This window comes from Blennius ocellaris (genome assembly GCF_963422515.1).
Source record: "Blennius ocellaris genome assembly, chromosome: 5".
Taxonomy (NCBI): Eukaryota; Metazoa; Chordata; class Actinopteri; order Blenniiformes; family Blenniidae; genus Blennius; species Blennius ocellaris.
The window spans coordinates 10,706,294-10,733,670 of record NC_137654.1 but is presented as its reverse complement, the minus strand read 5'-3'; the positions used below and the strand labels follow the sequence as shown (position 1 = coordinate 10,733,670).

General features: G+C 41.6%; 1 protein-coding gene across 3 annotated transcripts; it reads left to right on the top strand.

Annotated features, from left to right (window-relative positions):
- Positions 1-394: 394 nt before the first annotated feature.
- Positions 395-25,755, top strand: trim33 (tripartite motif containing 33; the record flags this gene model as incomplete). 3 transcript variants are annotated; one of them, XM_080496052.1, is made up of 21 exons in its annotated part: positions 395-980; positions 6,052-6,170; positions 7,114-7,306; positions 8,464-8,596; positions 9,138-9,254; positions 9,756-9,870; positions 10,992-11,138; positions 12,141-12,258; positions 12,399-12,736; positions 14,177-14,374; positions 16,099-16,155; positions 16,385-16,585; positions 17,311-17,443; positions 17,542-17,605; positions 18,478-18,631; positions 19,109-19,524; positions 19,676-19,787; positions 19,868-19,942; positions 20,935-21,087; positions 23,304-23,354; positions 24,746-25,755. In XM_080496052.1, 21 exons carry the CDS (start codon positions 401-403, stop codon positions 24,977-24,979), a joined length of 3,708 nt encoding a protein of 1,235 aa, XP_080352178.1. In that variant the 3' UTR covers positions 24,980-25,755. The 3 variants fall into 3 exon arrangements, with proteins under 3 accessions (XP_080352178.1, XP_080352177.1, XP_080352176.1); XM_080496051.1 differs by lacking the exon at positions 16,099-16,155 and having other exon boundaries at positions 401-980; XM_080496050.1 differs by lacking the exon at positions 23,304-23,354 and having other exon boundaries at positions 401-980.
- Between the last annotated feature and the right edge of the window lie 1,622 nt (positions 25,756-27,377).

Sequence of the window (27,377 nt, the reverse complement as noted above, 5' to 3'; positions counted from 1 at the left end):
GAAGGATAAGCCAAGCTTAAACGTTCTCTTACTCCCCTTTGCAGGCACGTGGAAACACATAAAAATTTCAAATTACTTAGATTTAGATTTTTAATTACCGGAATAGATTTATTAAGTTTTTGGAGTTTTGGAAGTTGTCAAAGAGCTTTAGAGCTTATAAAAGTGCTTTTTAATCATTTAAGAAAACCTGCATCACATCTCTTCACTGTGACTATTATTATTGTTATAATAATAATAATAATAATAATAGTAATAATAATAATAATAATAATTATTATTATTATTATTATTTCTAGAAATAGTAGAAAAATGAGCACGTATGACGTCAAGACGTATGCGACGTTTTCCTGGTCCGAGAAGTGACGCAGTACGTGTAGTTGGGCTTCAAAGAGGAAGGAAGATGGCGGACAACAAAGGCGAGGAGGATATGGAACCGTCTACTAATTCGGACTGTGTGCCTTCAGCTCCGGAAAACGAGAAGTCAGAGACGAAAACAGAGAATCCAGAAAATGTTGTGGAGATGAAAGCAAAGGAAGACGAGGAGACCGAGCCCCGCGACATCGTTAACGAGGCACCGACACCCACTAGTGAAGGAGGAGACGCTAGCAACAGCAGCGGAGCTGCTGTTGGTGCTCTCGGGGAAGCCAACGGGGACGTTAGCACGGCTGTTAGCCCGGTTGAGACTAGCGGCACCGATGCGGAGCAGGCAACAGAAGCCGTCCCCGCCGGCGAGGCCCCCGTTGGCGGACTCCAAACCGAAATGTCCCCCCCTCCCACGGCTCCCGCGGCCACGCCGGCATCCACTCCCATTAATCTGCTGGATACGTGCGCAGTGTGTAAACAAAGTCTCCAGATCCCAGACTGTGAACCAAAACTTCTGCCTTGTCTGCACTCTTTTTGCCTAAAATGTATCCCGCAACCGGAGCGACAGTTGAGCTTACAGGTGACCGGGCCACACGGACAGGCGGACACGCACATAGGTGAGTAGTTCGGTTCGCAGACGTAGGAAGGAAGATGCAGCAAAGAGCAGGCCTCTTCTCTTGTCATCTGCAATTTGTTGACATAAAGCGTTAGCAGCTGTTAATACGGTGACAGCTGGATGATGCACCTGAGACTTAACGCCTCGGCGCGCTGATGCCTGCAGGCCGAGGAGATAGATTTCAGACGATTGCATTGCACAGAGGAAGCTTGTGGTCAGATTAAACTCCACTTCTTGGGAGAAGACACCGTAACAGACGTAAACTGGCAGCAGCAGGAAATTGGAGCCTAAGCATTTAATTTTCTGACCCCATCAGTAATCACTCAAATGATGAGCCGTCAGTTGTAGTCCCGTATGTCACGTGGACAGCGTGGACCCTTTCCTTTCAGTTTAGCTTCAATACACAAGTGGGATAATTCGGCTTTTGCATCTGATTTTGATAATTATCAGATTGCAGCTTGAGCTCAGTCAGATGCCAAACATGTTTTGTGCTCGTCAAGCTGATAGTATATAGTTTAACACAGAAATCTTGTCAAAAACTGTGACGAGCAGTCAGGTGTTGCATTTTACATGCATCACTGGGATGTTGTAAGTACACATGTTTACATATTCTTCATTGCACTTGGTTGTAAATATTGAATCTTGGTAAACATTGCAAGGGCTCACATACGTTGTCGTGATGGAGATAAATAACAATTGCACCATCTTTCAACTATACTATTGCATTTGTTTCTGGCGAAAGTGCTTGCAAAGCCTCAAAAAATGTTAATATCATTTGTTCTTTGCCACCTGTCCTTTTTTTGAAAATGATGTGTGGCTGCAATGTGTACAAGTGTAATGATAATGTAATGTCTTCATTTGTTCCTTTTGATTTCATGACGCTCCTACATTTTTTTATTATTTTATAATCTTGGTACTTGGCTGAATCTCTTAAGAGTCAGTCAAATAGAAATACTTAAAGCCTTTAAGAGCAGACGAACCACACCACCTCTGCCACAGAGAAAACACTAAATACTCCACATGCATTCATTTGTAAATGACTCGTTTTCTCTTCCATGCTTATTTAGAATACTCAGAATATTAAAATGTTTACATTTAAGGTTACACCAGCAGATAAACATTAACTTTTACTGTACTGATGGACATTTTGTGCAGTAGGCTGGCAGAACATGCACTAGTCTGGGCTCATTTTTGTACCTCTTTGCCGTTCTGCAGAATGAATACTCGTACAGCATTTTATTGAATCAGAAAATGTAGCCACAGCATGTATGTGCAGCCTTGACACTCAACCCTAAACAAGTGTAGCATTTCAGATTTAACGTGAGGAAGTCAGAGGAGACTGTCTCTTGGCAACATCTCGTGTTACTCCATGTTCTCCTTTTAGTTGCTCCACACCCGGACTTGCCTCCATATAGTACCTGCCACCAAGTCGAATATCATTTTATTAGTCATAGCCTCAGGGGAGAATTGTAAATCACAAACTTCTGTTTTCAGGAGTTACATTAGTATTGGATTCAATCACATGGTCTCACTTGGATATGTGGAACTGCCTGACGACACAAAGTACTGCTGTTTGGGTTACTGTGGTTTATAACACATTAAGATAAATTGAAAGAAAGCTACACTTAAGTCTTTAGCGGACAATTAGACAGATTCACAGAGGAAAATGTTTTTTATTGTTTCAATATCTGGATGATGGTGTCAATCCTGAAACAAATCTTGAAAAAGCAGAGTCTCAATATATTTCCCCTCGATTAACATCGAGATGAATTTCAGTTCTCCGTTTCTGAAAGCTACCAACATCTTAGAAAGTGATTAATTATTAAAACTCCTCAACATTTGAATTGTGCAAAAAACGTGTGTAGTTACCAGATTTGCAACATTTTTTACCTGGACTTTTCATAATGGTTTACAAATTATGTCAGTGTGGCTCTGACAGTACACTTAACCCGAGACATTCATTGATAGAATTTGACCTCCTGCTTTAGCTGGTAAATGGAAGTTTGGCTGATGACATGTTGCCATAACTTGTGACGATTAATAATCCTTCAATGTGACAGCAAATAGACTTACAATTCATTTTCCTCTGCTGAAGACTATAATATCTCCACAGAAGCCCCAGACAAATCCTCTCACATCCACTCTTGCATACCGTAGTTGTAATGAAAAATGTGGTAGTTATAACAAGGGCTGCTTTGTTTTCATGATACAGTAAAAAGACTACACATATTATATGACACTGATACTCAGCCTGTAGTGAGACACTTATCTGTGGGGTTCCCACGTTTGTGAGGTTAATTGGTTAATGGCAATAAACTGTTTGGTATTAACAAATTAGGAGAAATGTAAAATCAGCATTTTAAAAGATTCACTATTACTCTTTAGTGATTATTTATTCAAAGCCATTCACAATAAAAAAGATGAGATGTAAAAGCCAGGTTAACACAAAGTGTCCATGAAGCGCCCAACGGTAACAACTTATTTACTTCCTAATAATTGTTCACCCATGCAGTTCATCCCCCCTCTACTTCTTCTTTCTAATCTCTGCTCAATAAAATGTTGGGAGATCCTCACTGCTGCTATTTTATTGTGTCATATAACTCACTTTTTAGATGGGGGGAGGGTGAAAAAAAGCAAATTATTTGCAGATCTGTGCATCATCCTCCTCCATCCTCCAGTCCTGTTGCAGGGTTCCCAAAGCTAACCCTCAAATTAAATCACGCCACAATGCTCGCTGAGTTGTAACACCTCTCACCTCTGCATGATCAGCCTTATCTAATCTGGTTTAGAATTTGGTGACAGGTTGTTCTGCCTCATACATAGTAACTTGGTTACAGTGGCAGAAATATCAGCCAGATCTCTTAACTTGTTAGTGATGGAGATAAAACATGCCACTGCAGTTTTGCTTCCATATATATATATATATATATATATATATATATATAATTTTTTTCATATTTAGGAGAGAAACTGTGAGCAGGCAGACCCCCACTCCTGTTTTAAAATATGCTTTTAATTGTGTATGTGTTTTTTTAATGACATGCAGACATATGGCAGAGCTTGAACTGCCCTAGTTCAAAGTGACAGCTGTGAGTGTGTGTGCGTGTGTGTGTGTGTGTGTGTGTGTGCGTGCGCGCGCGCGTGCGTGCATCCGTGGGTGGGTGTGGGTGTTGGTGTGGGTGTGTGGTGGGTTCCTCTACATAATCTCAGTCCAGCTGTGTTTGCAGCCAATCACATGGGGGATCCATGCAGCTGGAGCTCACACAAACCGGCTGTGTGCTGCTCAAGCCGGTGCAAACCGGCTCAATCCAGCTCATACCGGTTCTTAACTCGTAAAGCTGGTGGGGAGGGGGTGGGAATTTATGGGTTTACAAGGTGGAGGAGGTGCAACCATATTATCCTGACCCAATTTAAGACATTCACGTGAAGTTTAATCTTGTGACTGATATTAAACCTTGGGAAATAGGCAGGAAAGTTGATGCGCTATTCTAATTACTTGGCGTCTGTGATTATTGCAGTAATTGCATTTACCAAGCTAAATGGAGTGATTAGGTGGCACAGTCTGTTGTTTGGCCATGTGATTTAATATTTTAATAAAAATTCCAGGGATGATTAGATTGAATCTTCTCAAATCAATTGGTCTCCACGAGTAAGCGTAACTGTCCCACCGGGCCAAGAGTTTTCCAATAACGGGATTTAAAAAAAATAAATCATGAAAATCAGCAATTCTGCTGAAGGCTATCCATTTTTCCTGTGAGTTAAAGTGCTTCAAAAGATAGCTGTTTATTTATGTTGCTTGTTTTTTGATGGCGAGAGTAATTAATCGAACATTGTCAACTAAGGTGCGGTCCACACAAGAATGCCAGTTCATGTAGACAAGCTGTTTTTGGCCTATCATCCACACAAGGTGGCGTTTTAGAAGTGGGAAAACTGATTTTTTTTTTTTTAAACTGTTCCCAGAGTGGAAAAATTGTAAAACCCAGACATGTTGAGACAATCATGTGTGGAAAAGATGACGTTATCACCCCCCTCTCCCCCCACCACAGTCTGCGAAGTCGTCAATTAACCACAACTGGATGTAAACCTGGATGCACCGATCCAGGTTTTTTCACTTCCGATCCCGATACCCAAATTTGGATATCTGCCGATACTGATATTATTCTGATACCGGAGCTCTGTTTGCTTTAATATTATTATCATTATTGTTGATTTTATGAGGCTGTATTAAACTCCTCTCTACAGTAAAGTATGAAATGTACAAATGTATGCATGTCTTCTCTCAAAAGGCAAATTGAGATTAGTATGAGGTCAGAAAAGGAAACCGTACAAACAATTTTTGTTCAATTAGGACAATGTGGGGGTCTGCGTGACGTCATAATCTCGTAATAAACTAGTTCTTTCTTTAAAACCTCAGAATCGCTTCATTAATTCCTGGAGAAATTCTTTAGCAACGCAGCACAAACTGCAACTGTTCCAGTACTAACGCAACACAAATGATTGGGACTATTTTCAGGGAGTTTAGCGTGCAGTAGGACGCAGCTTCATGGAGGTGTGAATCGCCTTCTACCATGGAGGAGATGCTGTTCATTGTTTTGATGCTGCGGTCAGCGCCGTTCTCCTCTGCAAGCTGGCGTTTTAAAATGGTGACGTCTGGCGGCGGAGCGTCTGCCTCCGCAGGTTGGAACGGAAATTTCCGATCCGTGAGATCCCTAACCACAACAATCTCGGGTGGAGCTGCAGAAGCTACTGACACTAGCAGCACGACCATAGACCTATAGAACTCAGCTATATAGAAGTTCATGCTGCTTCTACATTTCTATGTGCACCGTGCCTTCTTCTGCATTTGATGTGTGTTTGGCGAGTCACAGCGCCGCCAAAACCTTGCATATGTACGACATGCCCCGACACCTTGTGTTCAGTCGTGTTCATGGTCGTCGTGTGGACAGAGGTTTTTATTTAAGAATACAGGGAGAAAAAAGATTGTTTTGGCTTGTGTGGATGTGACCTAATTTGTATGCTCTTGTTTAACCCCTCTGCTTTCTTTCCCTTTTCTCTGTATATTTCCCCTCTAGTGAATGTCATGCGGTGTTCAGTTTGCCACCAGGACTACAAACAAAGTGACATTATTGACAACTACTTTGTGAAAGATACTACAGAGGGAACCAGCAAGTCTGACGATAAAGCTTCAAAGGTATGTGGAAGCAATTGTACCTTTGGCGCTTAAGCTTTGGTGAGAAATGCATATTCTCATCTCTGGTTTTCTCTAATTGGGGACACGCCTCCTTTTCCTTCTCTAATAACGACGCCACGACATCGGGTTTTGAAGAGTGAGGAAACACCTTCTCGTGGCAAGCAGTGCACTGCTTACTACTTGAAGGTGGAAGCGATTTACCCGGGTACACTGTGTACAGGTCATTAACCCGTCACAGGCACAACATAGAAAGACATGCAAATACGTATACGTTTACATGCCGATTTCAAGTGAAAATGCAAAAGTTTCGCAGTGTTTTAGGTGTTGGTTTACACGTGACTGATAACAATCTTGTCACCTGTCCATATGAATGTCCTTTTATTTGCATTATTAATGTTCACAGTGTATAGTTCTCTGTGCGCGCATGCAGGTGCTGATTGCAAAAACATACAACAGCATCCACGAGTGGCTCGACGTGAAAACTACATCACTTAAAGTATTTCTGCCATACCGGACTTTTATTCGAATATCTGGAGAAAACCCATGCATGGACAAGGAGAACACACAAACTGCACCAAAAGGCCCCCAACTTAGACTGGGATTACAAATGTTCTTGCTATGAAACAACAGCGCTGTTTCTTTTAGTTGGGGGAACTAATTGACGAAAATTAAATTGCATTACTCGATCGAGAATTCGAGTTGAGCATTTTTCTGTCTGCTAATTGGATTGTTGGACTTTGCTTCGTCGTGAGATATTTGTTTCTCCTCGTTAATATTGATAATCAAAACTTTAGTAGTTTGTGCTTATTACATTAGGAATTATTTATGATGGATGAAACACTTTGTCAAGGCAACATTTTCTTTCAAAGGCAAGTCGGTCCTGAATTTTGCGGTTTTATCGGAGTCTGTGTTGACTTCTGTTAATGCTTTATATCCTTCCCAGGTGTGCACAAGTTGCGACGACAACGCAGGGACCATCGCCTACTGTGTTGAATGTGTAGAATGGCTGTGCAAGACCTGCGTTGAGGCCCACCAGAGGGTCAAAGTTACCAAGGACCACAAAATCCGAACAAAGGAAGATCAAGACGCCGCGTCCGGTAAGACCGGGGACCCCCACGATGGAGGAACTACTTCTGGTCAGTAAAAGTGAAACGGCATGCCACCTATAATACACTCATTCTAGTTAAATAGGAGTCAGTGAGGAATTGCATTGTGTAGCCTTTATGACACTTTCAAAGATTGTAGCGACTTGGTTTGTGATCGTTTTGCACGTATGAGCCGGCCTCTTGAGCTGCTCTGCCTTCTTCACAGCTTTTGTTTCTTTTGCCTTCATTAGTTTCTTCTGTTTGTCTGTCCTGCTTCAGGCCTTTTGCATAATTAAGGTCCTTGCCTTCAGGTGAGGCCTTGGGGACCAAGCCCCAAAGGCAAGGCCTCTTCTACAGGAGGCCTTGCCTGGAGAAGGCTTTGCCCTGAGGCAAGGACCCTATTAGTATTTGTGCATTTGTGCTTTTTTTTTTTTTTTTTAATATATATTTACGTGTAAATGAACCCAAATTTGACCCACTAAACCTGATGAAAACTTCACCAACAATGGTGTGCATATCGTGACTGGCGAAAAGTTTAATAAAATCTAAAAATTAACCCCGAGAGTTCAAAACGCGCCCACTATGGTTCACAGGAATGTCATACAGAGATCACCAGTCGTGGGCCCCTTTTGCAGCCCGACCGGAGCCTGTAGTCCGTGATTGTTGTGATTATTTGACAACATTGTGGACCACAGGTGATCTTCTTTGTCGTCCACACCTCCGGGTGTTGGACGGCACGAACTGGGGTTTTAGAATTTCCCCACTCTGGGACCCGTGTTAAAAAAAAAAAAAAAAAAACTGTTTTTGTGCTTCTAAAAGATCACCTCATGTGAATGTTAGGCCAAAAACAGGTCGTTCCGGATAACTGGCATGCTGTGGACGGCCCCTCAGAGGCAGCAAAAAAAAAAAGTTCCTTACTGAACACTGCAAACAAGTGGCCATTGTGGCTCGACCCTGACTCCTATTGACAAAGCGAGCTGATTCGAAGCGTGACGAGGACCTGCCTAACAAGACAATATTACACATGTGGGGATAATTCCATCACTTCTAATGTCCTCTAATGGGAGAAAAATCATGCATTTGTGTCAAACTGAGGCACCAAGTGTCTGAAGTCTGACTGCTTTAAAACCTACATAAAAGAAAAGGTAATTACTTTTACTGCAGCTTTAATTAGTCTTTTTATTCCTTCCTTCCTTCTTTGTCTACAGAGTCGACTAGCATGTCAGGACAAAGGCCAGTTTTCTGTCCCATCCACAAAAAGGAGCCTTTGAAACTTTTCTGTGAGACTTGTGACACGTTGACCTGCAGGGACTGTCAACTTCTGGAGCACAAGGAGCACAGGTACTTTTAGTATATTTGCACTTATTACACTATTTTCTACTCTCTGCTCTTGATTCTGAAGTTACAGCAGCAGCGCTTTGCCCCAATATTTCGAATAATTCCATTTTTTGTATCGATTGTGTACTGATATGACATTTTGCATGAACTTTAATGTATTGCAGAGAGATTTCCACCACAAACCTTTTAACCTTCAGTGGTTGGTTGCAGCTCATTTCAGTGTACATAATCAGTCGGCTTGTACATGTAAAACATTGAAAACACTGTCGGATTGTATTTTCTATCATGATGTTTGGAGCATGTTGATTTTTCATAATGATCTTTGAAGGACTTCCAATCTGAATTATGCACTTTATATGAGGCCGTATCGGCAGGATATGATTGGCACCTGACAAGTTTGAGCATTACCAATTCATTTTTTCTTTAAACAAAGATACTTGATTTGTTTGTTTTACTTATTTTTTTTATTTAAATTTCTTTTAGAAGTGTGTTAATTGTTAAAAAAAAAAAAAAAAAGCTTACCGGCTTTGTGTTGTCCTTTCAGATATCAGTTTCTGGAGGAGGCTTTCCAGAACCATAAGGATGTCATTGAGACCAGTATTGCTAAGCTGCAAGAGAAGAAAAACTATGTCCATTATTCAGTTTCTCAAGTACAAACCAGGTACATTTTGTCAGGACCACATTCTTCCTCGGGTTGATTGTTGACATAAATGTGTGACGGATTCCATTACTCACATTTTGAAATTACGGAAGAGACAAGTCAAAATATAGCTCAGTTTTTAATATGAATGTTATGTTAAAAGTGAATGTTTCAATTTGAGAGAGAAAAAAAAAGACTTTTTGTATGGGTACTGTTCATATCCAATTCCACCGCAAACGTTTTGCACCTTTACGAGAAAATTTTTGTTGTTTTTAGTTTTGTAACTTTCATATAACTAAAACTAAAAATTATAATACTTTTTTTCTAAAATAAAAGCAGCAGAACTTTAGTTTCACAATTCTTGAAATTGATCAAAATGTTTTGAAACCATGGCTGGGGAAGTGTTCTGGGCAATGTAATAGACCACAGATCAGATGACCAGTCGATCTGTAATCTATTACTATAGAATTGTGTACTGGTGGCTCATGTTTCAATGTTATTGTCTTCTCCTTTTTATTCCAGGTTAAAAGAGCTGAATGAAACGCACCGAAAAGTGGAGCACGAGATCAAAATCGCTGTATTTACGCTGATCAATGAAATCAACAAAAAGGGCAAATCCTTGCTTCAGCAGTTAGAGGTGAGTGAACATTCGGAAAAGCCCTGCCAACAACTGAAGCTTGTGCTTCAATTAAAGGAGAAAAGATCATAATGTTCTTGGAAGAAACATTTCACGGTCACTTTGGTATATTTTATACAAATTAGTAATGGAGTACCTTTCACATTTTAACGTTATCAATTCCCTGAACTGTAGCAACGTTCGGTACGTTTGTGTGTGTCTGTGTGGTAATAAATGTTTAATAATAGTCATCATTTTTCAATTTTCCATATTTATTTCTCAATATATAAACTCTATCAAATCTATCAAAACAACATCCAACTGTTTGTATTGTAACATCGCAGTTGTTTCACAAATTTCTTAAGCATGATTACCCTTAACTAGAACTACGTAGTGTTTTTGCTTAATAATGCACAAATTAAAACCCAGCTGCACATACCCATTCCGTTCCTTTCTCCTCTGGAAACATTGTGATGGCAAAACTGAGGCTGCCAAATTGTGCACGATTGAGCTTTGACAAAAATCCTGTGTTTAAGCAGGTGCTTCCTCATATTGGAAGTATTTCCTCTGCTGGCTTTGCACGTCACAGATGTTGCAGCGAGCGTAATCTGCATTGCGTTTTGAAAAGCAGAGCCATACTTTAGAGCATTTTCTAGAACGCGCAGCTAGTGTCGTCGTCATGCTCTTATTTGTGCAATGCTGTGTTCAAATGCGGCCTGGAAAATCACCTCCTCTTCCACTCCCTCACAGTCACAAGGACACGTTTAGGTACTGAAACATGGCACCGTTAGATTTGACGTGAATCGGTACTCAGCAGTACTGACAGAATTCGATCGGTATCCATAAAACCCTAATTTATCCCTAATACAATTGTAGTGACATACCATACATGGACATTAGTTTTAATTACAATGATCTCTCTCACAAGGCGATGCTGCGATTTCAACAAACTTTCACGGATATGACTATTGTGTTTGCGTTGCCTCATTTCTGATTCTGTAATACCCCTAAATATTAATGACCAGGAATGAAGATCGAACCTTGTACTTGGTCATGTTAACACAAGGTTGCTCAATACTTCATCTATACTGCTCGGATATTAAGGTTGCGTCTTGACGAACACAATTTTGCTTCCCATCCAGAGTGTGACCAAAGAGCGCAGTCTGAGGCTTGTAAATCAGCATAAGGACACCACCCAGCTGGCCCAGCAGATCCAGCATGTGCTCAACTTCTGCCACTGGGCCATCACTACTGGCAGCAGCACAGCGCTCCTCTACAGCAAGAGGCTGGTATGTCTCTCATCATTTGTCCAGATGCTCGACACTTTTGATGATGAATATGATGTGCAAGAAAAACTGAGTTCATGTGATAAACCGCTTAAAATTGGGCTGCACGCAGAGTTTGATGGAAACGACACAATTTTACTTGTTTCTCACAGCTTCATCAAACTAATCAATGCCGGGATTATTGAGTCAGACAGTGTTTAAGACTGCAGCCACGAGCTGAGACAGCTGCATTCTGTGGGAAGGACCTTATTTAATTAGTTGCATTGAAATATGCACAATGTTTAATCATTATTTTTTTACCACTTTAAAAGTGGATAAAAGTAAGATATGCAGGCTGTTTTGATTCTAAAACTATTAAAACTAGTTTAATCTTACCATTTTCATATCCAATACAGGAACATATCAAAGTACAACAACACAATTCTCAAGAGTTTTAAACAAATTTGACCTTTTAGTTGTAGCTGAAATTTCATTCAAACAATAATGGTGTAAAGCAGCAACTTCACAGACCCTGTGACATTTGCAATATGTTTGATCTTTTTTGGGGGGAAAGAGTAGCATATTTTGGTAGGTTTAAAGTTTGAAATATGAATTAAAGTTTCTTGGTCCGTGCAAAATTAAACCGGCCATTTTCATCCACAACTTTCAGTTTCAGGCCAGAGAAAAACATTCCCTTTTCAACATAGTAATGTCAATGTTATTACCCACTAAGAGCTTATGTAGATTTCCTCTGTGCTGCTGAAAGCTGTTTCCATCGCTTTCTGCTTCTAACAGACCGGATGAGGCTCCAGGCCACAGTTCAACATTTGAGTAATGTGTGGACTTGGTTAAATATACTGATGCAGTGACAGAACTATCTTTGTTCTACTTTAGTAGCTTTGTCCATTTTCCAAAAGCTGGTTGCTAAATGAGATAATTGAATAGTGAAAATCAAGCCTCTGTTCTTTTTATATTTGGGCTCAGTCATCAAAAGGTTTCTCTCTCTTGCTCTGTGCACCTTTCCAGATCTTGTTCCAACTTCGCCAGCTCTTTAAAGCTCGGCTGGAGCCGGCACCACAGGCCAATGGGGTGGTGCGCTTCTTTTGCGACCCGACATTCTGGGCCAAAAATGTTGTCAATTTAGGTAAGAGAAATTGATCATTTCATTTCTCGTGATGTATATTCGAAATGACTTCTGAACAGTACTGTTGATATTAAATTCACTGCTGCACTTGCACTTTTACAGATATCAGCTCACTGGTGTATGTCCTATTTTTACTGCAGGTAATTTGGTCGTGGAGAAACCGCCCCCACCTGCACAGCCGGCCAATATGATGGTCGGAGGGCCACCGATGCCACCAGGACAAGGTCATCCTGGGAAACACGCGGGACAAATCAACCTGGCCCAGCTCCGGCTGCAGCACATGCAGCAGGCAGCCTATGCACAGAAGCATCAGCATCAGCAGCATCAGCAGCATCAGCAGCAGCAGCAGCAGCAGCAACAACAACAACAACAACAACAGCACCAGCACCAGCAGCAAATTCAGCAGCAGATGCGTATCGCCTCACAAATGTCCCAACAGCATGCCAGACAGGCTGGTCCATCCATGGGTCAGCAACAGGTACGAAGAACAGCTGAGAACATCTTCCAACTGCAGAAGCACTGCACAGTGTAATGCCTGTTTGTGCTCCGGCGGTCTGTTGAAGGGGATCTCTTCTCGTACAAAGCTTTTCCCTAAATATTGTGTTTGTAGGTCAACTGTCTGTCTCATGCTCGTTGGCATAGTTTCTTATTCCAGTAGAGATTGTTTGGAGTTTGGCAAAAAATGTCAGCCAAAGATGAGGATCACCTGACGGTCTATAGAAGTCAGAAGCTAATATCGGTTTCTTTTTCAAATGTAAAAGAGCAAAGCGGGCTTGATGGGAAAAATGTCACATTTTGTCAAAAGTAACTGGATTGACAATAGAATAGCAATACTTTAATAATGTCAGAGAGAAATTCCTGAAAGTATCGCTATAAAAAGAATAGAACACACAGAATAAATGTAAGTGAAAGGTGAACATCAAATACTATACAGGAAAAAAATGGAATAAGTTATATTAGAGGTTAATATGTACAGGCTTGGCAGTGACTTGTGTAAGCACATAAAAAATCAAATTAACCAATACACAGTAAATACTGTTGTAATATAGAAGTTATGCAGCCATATTGGACTGCTGGTGGTGCTCTGTTTTGTCCTTGGCTGGTATTAGTAGCAGTGTTGTTTTTTATTCATTGAAAACACGAGGTCTTGTCATTCCACCACTGCTGATGTAACTTAATTACCTGTTTGTCACATCAAGCATCGTCACTCAGCCGATTTGGCAATTACGCTGAAAAGATGGTTCCGTTATTTATGTATTGCTGTCACAGTGGAGCGGTTAAACTGTGCTTAGTTATTTTTTGACAACAAATAACTTTCAAGTCAATCTATTTCACATTGCCTTGATTAGATTTTGTCAAACAAAAAGTGGTAGATGACAAACGGAGTGAATCAAAAAGTGATTCAGTCAATTAATCAAAGTCACCACTGTCTGATTCCTACAACCATCAAACACATCTACAGTCACGGTATAAAAGTATTTGAAAGCAAAGTACATAGTTTGTTAAATTAGTTAAATATAACGTGCTTGAAAAGGAGCAGGAAGAGGCATAAGCTTATGAAATCTTACCCCCTCTTGTTTTTAATCATCTACTTGGAACTTTCAGAAACTTAAATAATCATAAAGCAAAGAAAGCAATCAACAAGTAAACATCTGATTGTATGAAAAAGGTGCAGTGGGAAAACAATCAGAATCTTTGTTTACATTGAGTTCATATGCTGATGTCGGTGTCACTTCATTCATAATGTTGTTTTTTTTCTCTTAAGTCGGGACAGGCCTTAAAATAAATTACATCGTGAAATAGCTTGCAGGGGAATACAAGCAGTGCGCAGTGATACTGATTGCTTTGACTCCCAGCGGTTTATAAAGTGTATTGTCCCGGGTATGAATTTGTGCTGTATTTCCTTTGTGCTTTCCAGCAGCCTCCAAGACTCATCAGTATGCAGCAGATGCCACGAGGGCCTGGAGGTATGAACGGGGGTCCCGGCCCCCCCATGTTTCCCTCCTCCCATCACATGCGTCTGCCCGGTCCGCCACAGAGTCGAATGCCTTCAGCTCAGCCGAGGCATAACGGGCAGCCGTTCCCCCCCATGATGCAGCCACAGCTACAAAGACAGGTCGGTCCAAACGCACGCTGCGTCCACTACACGGTAGACAACTGGTTAACAAACGTAATCGATCACACCCTGTAATAATCCTAAAAGGTATGAGTGATGTGTAAAGTGTCAATAAAAACAGGATGCAGTCATTTGCAAATCTCACAAAGCTCTTTTGTATTTTTCAGTCAAACACAGACCTGACATGCAGTGTTGGTTACACAAACATGGTAGTGTTTTGTCCATGCATATTCTCATCCGTCCAAGTAGGAAACATCTCGCAGAAGTTGAATATCTTCCAAGACTTGAGACGAAGGCCACTTGACCTGATTCGTTTAGGTTGGGATCGGACCGTTTAATGAAAATAGCAGCTCAATAATTCTATTCAATATAGTTTCACTTCATATGTCATTTCTATTATACTGTAAATGGGTTTATGCTTTGCATCCTGTTTTTATTTACCTTTCCCGTGTTGTCCTCTTTTAATTTTAGAATGTCTGTAACCAAAAATGTCAGTTGTTGTATAACAGCAGTAACTGTATAGATACGGAGGACGAAGCTGGTCTGAAGCAACCGAACGTCTTTGCTAACAAAGCAAAAGACAGTTTCTTCAGTATGTTGTGTGCACATTGTTTTTCTGTCTTTACACATTAATATTGTATTACTAACAGAACTAAGAGTTTTATTTGTCCTGTGGCATTCAAGTCCAAACTTTCAATGTTTTATTCTTTTTTTTTTAATCCACTTTTCAAACCATAGCTCTTTTAAACATAAGCAGAATTCAATATAATTTTATTTCTGTAGTACTACATATAACAGTCCTCTCAAGCCACTTTTATCAAGCTACTGGTAAATATCTGTCTCGGCTTGTTTTTTAGCCATTGAGTAAAGACATGTTTCAGATTCACTGTCATTCTTCTTTATTAGAGAGAATCACCAAAGCTTAAAAATCTTACTCAATATTTATGTTGGTCAGTTACCATGTAGGCAAAGCTGATTTTACAGATAAACCTTCATGAAACCTGCGCTTATGAATGCTGGTATATGAAGTTTTGAGTGTCTGCGTTTTTGCATTACTGATCAAATTACATTGGAAATGGAAGTATCATCCACACGACACAAGATTAGCTTTTTCATTTGCATCTGTCGGCCAAATACAAATGGGTGTGAAGACGATCATACGTTCTGCTCCATTGTTTTCTGCTGTTTTGAGAGGTGTGCGCTTGTAATTTACTAACATTGTCTTGCTTAGTCCTTTTAAGGGAGCAGTGTGTGTCACCCCTCATAGTCCCGTATTCAGATGAATCCTGAGAAGGGTTACTTTGTGCTTCCGGGAATTTGACCCGACTTGCCATGGTGGTGGTTTTTAACTAAAAACAAACTGAAGGATATAACTATAGTGACATGTCAGACGAAACCACAGAAGGACGCCAGATAACATGTTGATCCTTTCATTTGATAAGCAGATTAAACTCTGCGATCCCAGTTTTCTTTTCGTTTTCCACTTGCTTACTCCAAACCATTAAATTGGATGAATGTTGTATGTAAGGGTACGTTAAACTTCTCTGTCCGTGATGCATACAGGTCTGCTCAGAACTGCCTCACCAATGTATCTATACACCTGAAGTTCACTGCTTGCTCAAACACTCTTTTGCAGTCACAGTATGATAATATCAATTTATTGCTTGCATGTGAGACTAGGTAGAGACTTGCACTATATCTAGCCCCTTTTTCTTTGTGTCCAGATGTCTATAGAATCTGAGATGAGCCACCAAAGGTTTCGTTTCTTACTGCAATCAGGGGTTTGGCACTTTTTTTCTACTTTGTCATTTATGTGTCTTGTGCAGCATGTGTGGTCAATCAAATGCATGCTAATGCCCCCATGTTGTCTCTTTTCAAGAGGCCCCCCCCCCTCATCGTTTTTGTTCTCTCACCTTTCCTCCCCTCCTTTCTCTTTCTTCCATTACGTTTCCCCCTCATTCTATGATCTCATTTTCCTCCATTCTTATCTTTCTCTTTTTTTCCATGCAGCATTCCAACCCGGGGCACGCAGGCCCCTTCCCGGTGGCGTCCCTCCATAATGCCAACCCAACGAGTCCCACCAGTGCCAGTATGGCCGGGGCCCACGCCCACCGGGGCCCCGCCAGTCCAATCATAGGCCCCATCGAGCTCATCCCCTCCGTCACCAATCCCGAGAACCTGCCCTGCCTACCTGAGATCCCACCCATTCAGGTGCAAAGTTTAACCATGTTGTTTTGAAATTATATGAAGGGGGGGGTATTGGTTATTTTGAATATATATATATATATAATGTCACATGCCTGTAATGCAATATAATTGGATAATAACCGTATTGGGGTGAATTCAAATGATCTCTGAGGACGTCTCACAATGTGAGCAGTGTAAACATTTGCTTTGAGTGAGTAACCCTGATTTAATAATGTAGAAAAATAATAGTAAGCATTCTATTCAGCTGCCCCTTTATGCAGGGATCTCTACAGCAAGTCATTGGAGTATAGCTATTTTTAAACGTGACGCTCATCCTGATGCAACTCTGACACAAACTCTGGTTTCCCTCCACACTCAAAGGGAAGACATGACCGGATTAGATAAGTCTCAGAATCACAGACAACCAGATGAACATTTAAAGAACAGCTTGGTGTAAAATGATGACTGTAGTGGCAGGTGTGGTAAATCGCAGCTTTTTATAAGTGTTGCTCATCAAAAACCTCTTACTTTCTTAAAACAAATCAATCTGAAGATGAATAGAAGCCTGCAAAAATCATGTGAATATAAAAGCGTGTGTAAAATGTGTTGTTGGGAAATATCTGAGAATTTGTAGCAATACAGAAGTGCTGACAGACTTTATTTACTGTTTTTGTTCTTTTCAAAAATAAAAAATCTTTGCTTGATTTCTCTGCTCATATTTAACCCCCCTCTGCTTTTGCCATCATTAGTTGGAGGATGCGGGCTCCAGCAACCTTGGACACCTCCTTTCTCGTTACATCACAGCGAGCACGCAGCATCAGCTGGGCTCGGTGGACGTGAACGCCTCACCTGGACTGTCCACACACTCTCCGGGTTCTTCAGGTAATCCAGAGGTTCCCGTCGCTGTTGTTTAACGTCAAGGTGCATGAAGGCACTGGTACAGCAGCAACCGTGAGTGACTGGTTTATTTCTTTGTGCAGGTTTGTCCAGTGCCCACACGCCGGCACGACCTTCCAGCACATCCAGCACAGGCAGCAGGGGCAGGTGAGCCACCATGAAGCTATTTTAACACTCGGGTATCTATTGAAAACAATAACACACCAAAGCCATTACAACTGAAATGAACTTGTGGTGTTTCTGTGGTTGTTTTGGCGTGTAGGCCTTTTAGTGGAATAGGTGTGCTGGCATTTTCCGATTTCTGTGCTAACATAAGACCACAGGAGTGAACCCTGTGCGAACATTCAGCCAAATGCACCAGTTCACCGTGTGACAAGTCATAATCCTGCAGGATAGTAATTCTAACGTCCATGTTGGAGATATGCTATACTTTTTGCAACGATGAGATGTGCGCACTGGTTCTATTGGTTTGTGTAATATTCTAGAATCCGTTTGTACTCAACTTAAAGTCGATGACAAAAATACTTGTGAATACACTAAATACTAATGCACTGGCTGCACTATGTGTTCCTATTATGTGTCGTTGCTGAGTGTAGTAATAACCCCAGACAGTGTAGCTGCACATAATCTGTAGTATCAACATTCCCCAAGAGATGTTTGTGCTCTCCAAACTTCTCCATAACCTGAGTAATGATACAGATATTTATTTAGGAATGGGAACTTAATGAAGCTGTGTCATTTGTTTGACAGTGTTTCAAGAGAAACCATTATTTTTGTCAGCAGACATGGGGGAGGATCATACAGTTGTGGTTAAAGCTCCTCCAGTCAGCAGCACTACCATAGCTTCAGAATAGTTTTGAGCCGACACAGAATGATCCAGAAAGTCCAGCATTTCTATTTAACTCTTTGGTTTGAATTTTGAGTAGTTCTGGTGCCTTTGCTGCATGTAAATAAGGTTTGATTATGAAATATTTAAGTGATAGGATGTTATTATAGGGTTGTATGTCTGTTTTTTTCAGCTGTAGCTCTGCGGGACGGTCAGGGCAGGGAGGTGGAGGTGCTGTGGATCAGGTGCGGGTGAAGCAGGAGCCCGGAACTGACGACAGCTACAGCTGTCCGGGGGCTTCACTGAAGACAGAGCGGGGCAAAGATTCTGGGAGGAGTGCCTGTATGGTATGGAACCTACTTTCTATCTTCGACGTCATACTGCACTGAACTTTAGCATCTGGTTATCTGAGCTGTATTGAGCTGTTTGTCCTCATGCCACGGTGTCAAAAGGTCACCTTACCTTTATGGATATTATGGCAGCAAAAATCAATGAGGACCAGCTCATAGGATTTGGTCAAATGATGAAGTCATTAAAATGCTGGGTTAATATTGCTTCTTACCAAAGTGATGTGGCAGTTCAGTTTGTGACTGTTAATGTCCTGCACTCTCCCGTCTCACGGTTTGAGCCAGCCGAGAGAGAATGCAGTATTGTAAAAAACTGAAATCATCGGATGTACACAATTTTTAAGGGATGCAAAAAATGTCTAGACTTATTTTATAAAGTGTTGTTACATATTGCTCCACATCTGCCTAAAACATTAGCTCAATAACTGCTCATGAGTTAAATAACCCCAACGGTTATAATTGTGTGTCTTTCCACAGATGAGCAACCCAGAAGAAAGCCTCCTGCCCATGTTAGGAGCTGTATCTGCGGGCCTGGATGCCGCCAGGGCTTTGGGGGAGCGGATCAAAACGGAGCCCCGGGCGGAATCTTCGTGCTCGGGTCTAAACGGATCCACGCCGTCTTATTCCACTACCACTTTGACCTCCACTACCTCAACATCCACTGAGAAGACCAGTGGCGCGGCAGACCCTCCGCTCACTAATGGAAACTTGAGCAACGAGACTCAGAGCTCGGGGACATCCGCTGCGACGGGAGGCCTCGGTGGGAAGGAGGACGACCCCAATGAGGACTGGTGCGCCGTCTGCATCAACGGTGGCGACCTGCTGTGCTGCGACCGCTGTCCCAAAGTGTTCCACATGAAATGCCATGTGCCCACCATCAAAATCTTTCCTAAGTAAGTGATCGGAGAGTCAATTTCACTGAGAACAAACCCTATGAATGTTTTAATATCCAAGAATGTTGAAGCCTGCTTGTTGACAATGTTTACTTTTAAACTTGACATATAACACTGACATAATGTCCTCCGTGTGCTTCTTGCCTCTCAGGGGGGATTTTCTCTGCACATTTTGCCGGAGCCTCACCGAACCCGAAATAGAATATTGTGACGACAGCAAGAAAATCAAAGGAGAGCAGTCCCTCAGGCCTGAGGACCAAAGGGTCAGTCCGGCATCCACATCCTCAGAGTGTTTCTATTATTACTCCAAGGCACCTAATGCACTCACTTCCTCTGTCTGCAGAAATGTGAGCGACTGCTGCTGTACGTCTTCTGTCATGAGCTCAGCGTTGGGTTCAGGGAGCCGGTCCCGTCCGCTGTAAGTGGCTCTGTGAGATTCACACCTAATGTGACGACACATTAACTGCTCTCACCATAACGACGTCCTATTCCGCTCTCACTTTCCTCTTGTACAAATCCACTGGGATCTTTGTATTGGTTTTTTTTTTATCCTGGACATTTGGAACGGCACAATGTGATTAATAATGATGTAGACAACTCTTTGTAAACTTATTGATCAACGCTTTAAAATGAGTCTTAGTCATGGCGTGACATGATGCTGCTTTCACAAGTTGTTTATTCTGTTAGTACAAACCTTCCATTTCTCCTTTCACTTTTGCTGTAATATAAAGCTATCCTATAAACGCAAAAGTGATGAATTGCAAAGCAGTTAATGAAGAGTGTATTTATTGTGGTCTTAATTAGCATATGCACTGTAACTCCTGAGCAAACGAAAGAGGAACCGTATTTCTGAATTATTCAATTCAATATGTAATATTAATCCAAAGGTTTGCTCGTGTAGTTGCATTGTTTTGTATTGTCTCAAAAGTGTGATAGCGTAGCATTGTTTTTGGTATTTGCATATTTCTAAACATTCCAGCAAGTGCAGCACGTGAAATGAATACAATTATTTAGAATTTAACAGGTGCAAAACGGCAGATTAAAAAAGAAACGGCCAGAGACTCTAAAATTAAACCATGAATATTTAAACATGTTTCTACTTGCAGAATCTGTTATGAATCCCCATCTTGGAGAGTTGCTCTTTTGAGGAAGACCGCAATGAACGAAAAGCATATTGGACATTATCTTGTCCTGAACTAATACTATCCACCACGTTTGGTTGTGACTGCTTGAAATACAACAATAACAAAACCCGACGTCAACACTTAAAAGAAACTATAAATCCACAAAGAACCGAGAAGTGGAAAAGGAGTTTATAAACTCACTCTTCTCCTCCTCGTAAAAACAAAACATTTCATGTGGGTGTGGAACCATTATGGATATTATACAACTCATTTCTGTTGAATTAAGGTGCCCAATTACTACAAGATCATCAAGCAGCCCATGGACCTGAAGAAGGTGAAGAAGAAGCTGCAGCTGCGGAGCACGCAGTACTATCGCTCCATCCAGGACTTTGTGTCTGACATGCGCCTGGTCTTCCACAACTGTGCAAAGTACAATGAGGTGAGCAGCATGAGTCCTCAGCCTGCATTGGGGAATGGCATCTGCTTTGAGATGTGCATGCTCAGCAGTTAGACTTGATGTAGTGTGGAGCTTGAATCGGAACCTGCTGAATCACAAAATGTAGTTGTTCAACAACTTTTTCTCCTGAATGCTTTTAAGACAGATTATGAGTCCAACCTCTTTTAAAGCCCGCTACACACTGTGGTTTTAATGATCTTGTAAGTTCACAGCGAGCTATGCTGTACAGCGTGAGTCTAATAAACATCAGGCACGACATAAAGTTTGCTGTGTGCAGATTGCACGATGAAAACACGAGCTGAATCGCAGCCTCCGACATACGTGGGCCGGCGTGACCGTGCAATAATAAAACATCATTAGCCTGCGCCATCCATTCACAAAGAAGTAACTGGCAAAATATGGACAGAGTGCTGGGCCTTGTGGCATTTATGTGTTTGGACAGAAGTCCCCCGAAAGTTTTTGTTTAAATCCCGCATACTTTTTTTTTTTAATGCGTTTTGCCATTGTGGCTGCAAGCATGTATGTGGGTGAAGCACCAGTGTCACACTGATCAGTACCTCATTTCCCACTGTGTTTCATTTGGTTAATTAATTGATGTATTCGCAGTAGTCACCATCACCCTGAAATTTCTGACACCGCCAGAATTTTATCACAGGTTGTCTATAATAACAGCCGTCCTTGAACTGGTGACGTCAGACCAAAGATATGGCCACGGCGGTTATGTTCCGTCTGGGATGGCTGGAGATCACGCAGTGTGTAGCGGGTATTAAAGATGGCCTGATATTGGAGAAGGAAGTGGTGCTTTCAGGGTCCCCACTAATACTGGCTGTTGGAGGACGGGGTGGAAAGCTGTCACTGTGCTTTCTCACGCTGGCTGCCACAACGCTGTCTGAACTACATTAACACCGTTTCATAATGACAAACCACCAGTCTTGTTTTTCAGTGGATGCCTCTGGTGAGAACAGTGTCTCTTGTAGCGCAATGAATGCTTTTATGTTTGTTGCTTTTTGGGGAGTGGGTCACTGCTTTATGTGAAATTGTTTATAACACCATGTATCTTTTTTTTTTTTTTTTCTGTATTGAAACATAATGATGTGCCAGATAAGTCTCAAGTACACCAAATGTCTGCGGTGGGGATTTCAGATCCTGGCGGGCTGCGGTCATGCATGTTTTATCTCTGCAGCAACACACCGGACTCTCATGAATGAGTTATCACCACGCAGCTGTGCAGAACGCCTGCGAACTATTGTCTCATTATACTGAGGTGTGTAGCAGTAGAGCAGAGTTTAAAACATGCAGGACTGTTGCCCTCGGCCACCACTGGTGTGTTCTCTTACCACGAGGCTTTCAATAACGCCAATGAGCTCCAACTCAAGAAACTCAAACTTCGCTGTACCCACAACAATGTCAACACTCAGTCATTACAGTGTGATGAGGGTTAGTGATTATTCTTAAAGCATTTTGTGTCAGGTTAGAGTTGCAGCGGTGGAGGTCGCAGCTGGACGATATCGGTCGAAAGTGAATAGAGCAGGTCGATGCTGAGAAATGACGAGTGTCCGTTTGCGTTGCAACACGTGACGCCAGGCACGCCCCCACATGTACAAGATTGTTTTCTACAGGAAGTGTTATTGTTAGAAACCTGCTCAGACATTTATTCCATAAAAAAAACTGAGCATAGCCTTTTTTTTGAAGAAGAAAAGTATTGATGTAGGAAACTGGCTTAATTCAACAGCTTCCATGCAAAAATGCAGACGGCATCATTTGGGGCTTGTTTAGTCAAAAACGAAACCCAAGGAAATGTAGAAAATTGTTTTCCAGTTTGATGATTCATCACTTTGCTCACCGACACGTGTGATTACATTAAATGTAAAGACGAGATTCATTCAGTTTTTCTGCAGTTGAATGGTACAGACTGTTGTGCAGCTGGTGACGTTTAATGCAAATGAGTCTTTTAAAATGAGTATTTACACAATAACTGAGAAATGAATCTAATCTAATGTGACTTAGATTAGCCTTTGCGGGATCCTGCGTGACCTTCACGAGCTGGTGATGTCTGCACTCGGGCTTCGGTGATTTGAGCACAGTCGGCTGCAAACAGATTTCTGATCTGTTGTTCTCTAACCTGCCTGTGCTGTGAACTCTTTTCTTCCCCCCTGCTGCTTCACTTTCTGTGTTGTAATGTTATTGCCCCTCTTTAGATGTCTCGAATAATCCAGGTTTATGATGAGGAGAAACAGATTAATACGCAGGTAAGCCGTTTCAAAAAGAGCGGAAATGTCCTGTCTCGTCCCACTGAGGCTCCAAGAAATGTTTTTGCCCTTTATCTCAGCGCAGACGATTCATCAGCAAGCGTGAGCCGTCACACACTATTAACCATTAAAGATTATCTATTAAAAAGGCTGTAGAGGTGATTTATAGTTCTTTTGTCGCTCTGCTGAGGAAGGATCTCACTTCTCAGCATCTTTCATTAATCCTAATGGGAAGCAGTCAGAGCTGTGTGATGGATCGCAGGGAGCCTGGAGTTCTGGAAAGTCTCAGCAGGGCCTTCAGCTCGTGTGTTTGAGTGGGACTACATCAGGATTTATTGAAAACATGATGTGACGTGTATATTTTCTGTTTTTAAATGAGTGGCGCAGAACAAACCTCATTACTTGTCAGATGCCTTCACCGACAGACGTTTTCTGACTGTTAAAAGAAGGCAGGCAGTGTTAATTGAAGGCTTATTGATTTAATAGACATGTGACGCACACTGCACCATAGCACGACATAAACAAGCAGAGCACATGCAAATCCAAAGATGGATTTATGAAACTGGCGGGTGACCGTACACTGTAAGAGTATTTCTGTTGCTTATATTATAGCTGAAGAAAAAATACCCCATATCCATCAAATAGAACATAAGGAGAAATACATACATGATATAATTCGTAAACAAAGAGGAAATGTTTTGATTACAATTAGAAGAGAAAATAATGAAACATAACGTCTACATACATTCATAGTCATTTTTGCCATTCAGGGATTTCTCCTCCTCTGGTTAACGCAGCGCCTCGTATGTTTTGCAGGGGGGGGTGAAAATGTCCGTTCTAATCTATATTCAAATCTATGTGGACTTTATGCAGGGCTGTGTGAAGAGTGAAAGTCATGCCGTTATATCTGTCAGACTGATGGATGTTCACTACGGCGACACTATAAACTACACTGTATATTACATTCATATTGTCTCATTGGTCATCAGTCCTTTTTATCTGGTTTCTCCAGAGACGTGTCAGAGAAAAAGAGATTTCCATGTTTGAAACTGGTTGATAATCGGCTTGTGAGTTTTGTAGGGAAGGAAGCAGCCCCAGTGAGATATTGGACCCTGAGTGATTAGTGGAAATGCTTCATGGAGCCACAGTGGGACGAGGCGGCAGGATATCTCTGCCCTGTACAGCAAGGTTGAGCCGGGGCCACCCTGCCACCAGAAGTCTTAACCACATCTAATTTGTCTCCTCACTCTCCTCTTCCTCCTCCCTGCTTCAAACCCATTCATCCTTCCCGCTCAATGGTTCTCTCACACCTTGTTCTCCCACATCGCTCCTCACGCCCCTCTTCCCTTACCCCCCTCTTCCTCTTCCTCCTCCTCCTCCTCCTCCGACAGGTGGGATCAGAGATGGCCATATCGGGCAAAGCGGTGAGCCTGTTCTTTGAGGAGAAGTTGCAGGAGATGTTCCCCGGCCAAACCTTCCCCGAGACGCCGGAGGCCGAGCCCCAACCCGAGCCCACGAAAGAGCCGGAGAAACAGGAGGAGGAGACGGAGGACTCTGAGGACGACTTCATTCAGCCCAGACGCAAACGGTTGAAAGTTGATGAAAAGTTGGTCCACATCAAGTGAGAGCCAGCCACAAGAGACACCAGAGAAAGTGGGGGGGAGAAGAAAAAAAAACTGTCTTCCTCACACCCTGCCCTTCTCTTTTCTTTGGATGTGACTGAGTAAAAAGAAAGAAGCCTTCGGTACAAACTGATCGAATTAAAGTCATTCTTTCCTCTGAAAGAACGAGCGTCTACCACACAACTCGCCTGCTTTTCTCAGAAGTCTCACCGATGGACAGAAGAGCGACATTCCTTCCTGAAACCACGGACATTGAAACGGCTTGTACAGCTTTTGATGTAGGACTTGTTTTGAAGTAGTTAGCGATTGGTCATTTTCTTTTCTATCATTCATGTTCATTTGTAGACTGGTTGTGAGAATTTCTTTCTGAACCATCCAAATCCTCCAGTTCTGTTCAATGTAAGATATACTTTGACATGAAACCTACCAAGTATTTGTAAGAATTTGTGGAAATGTAATGTAAATAAGAGAATTTAGGCCCTTGAAGGTATTCCTACAGTATAGATGTTTGGGTTCGTCATCAATAAAACTTGTTCTTGAAATATAACGCAGAAAATATGCTTGTGTGGCGTTTGACTGTACGCGCTAACAAGTCCTTCTCAGAACTGTTGGTCCATGTGGAGAACTAACACACCGTTTCCTGTAAATAATCCACAAGTGTAACGTGGGGGTGCAGCAGGAACAACACAGGTGATGCAACGTAAATGTGTCACTAAGCTGTGAACTCCAAACCTCTCAGCCAGAAGCCAGATGTCTACAAGGTGGGCAAAAATGTGAATGACAATGTGCAATTGAAAGGTTTTTAACGTTAAGATTTCTTCTCCCCTTTGATGTGACTTCAGTTTTGTTTTTTGGTTGTTTCCCCCCCCCCCCCCCCCCCCCCCCCCATTGCTTGCAGATTGATTATACAACTTAAGATTGCATTGCACAATTTCCACATTCATACTGTTGGGTGGAATAAAACACTCGAGAGATCTGTGTCAAAGGATAAATGGGCTCATTTTGTGAAAGCTGTCCCATGTAGATATGACACATAATCACACTATATCTTTTATCTAGTAAGTTCTATTTGTTCTGTTGGAGCATGCCAAACAACCAAAGCTAAACTATGCAAGTCCACAAGACAAGTGATTTTTTTAAAGTAAAGGAATCTCTGTGCTTTTCACGTGACACAAACAAGTAGGAAGTTTGAAAGTATCTAGTCCTATTCTCTATGATTCAGTAATGTTGAAATAACTAATAACCTGATAGCTTTCACATGAATTCTAGGAATCTGTTAATATATTGAGCAATGAAGCTGTGTAGAAGATAGATGTTATGAAGTAAAGCAAAGTAATGATTCTATTGATTGTCCAGTATGAAATGAAGACATGTTTCTATGTATCTGTAAACCACAAGTCTTCCACCTACTTTATCCAGCTGAAAATCGCTCTTCCAGGAAATTTTGAGCCTCAAATGGTTTTTGACTGATTACCTTGAGAACATGCAAACATAATCCCTCAACCTCAGACCAGTTAACTACTGCACCAATGTGTTGCCCCATATAGATTTCAATGTCAAAACTTTTTCTCTTTTTTCATATTAATTATGGATCATGTAAGAAAAACAGACGTGGTGAAGTGTCACTGTTTTCAGTCAGTCCAGATGTCAGATATTTTGATAGTAGGTTCATAAGAAAAGTGGTTCTGTTGTCATCCAACCTTCAGACTGTGCAGGTCTGAACTGGTCTGCCACAAGCGCGTGATGCTGCTGGAAACGTGCGCAAACGTGGAAATAAAACCGGACAAGCTGACGTCAGCGAAGAAAGATGCTGAGTCTGCAGTCTGTCAGCTGACAACTCTTTAAGGAAGCAGCTTATGCATTCCTCTCTTCTTCTTTCATTCGGTTTCTGATTCAGTCTTTCTCAGGTAAGTTTGGATTTACTTGATCAAATATCACGGGGAGAAATATCACCTTTTAACTAACGACAATAACTTCACCATTCTTAATGAGTTCAATCCTTTCAATGTTTACACAACAACCGACACATGATGGGAGTGTTACTGCTAATAAAGTTTGTGGTGAAGTATATTTTCTTATATCTTCTCATATATGTTTTATTTCTTATTTTACTATCATGCTACTCTTCTTTGTAGTAAGCAGGCCGGCTCCAGAGAGTCTGAGCAGAGACAGGACAGAGGCAAATGGTAGGCCAAATGTTTCACCATATATTTCTTGTTTGGCCTTAAGGAAGTTAGGAGGTGTCAGAAGTGGGGCCGTAGATTCTATGTCATCGGGGATGTTGATTGTCGTAAACTAATTAGTGGCATATGTTGCTGACCATATAAGCCACGGAGTTTCTTTTGTCTGTCAGAGTTGCATATTGGAAGTCGCTTCTCTCACCCTGTCCTGTCATCAGCTT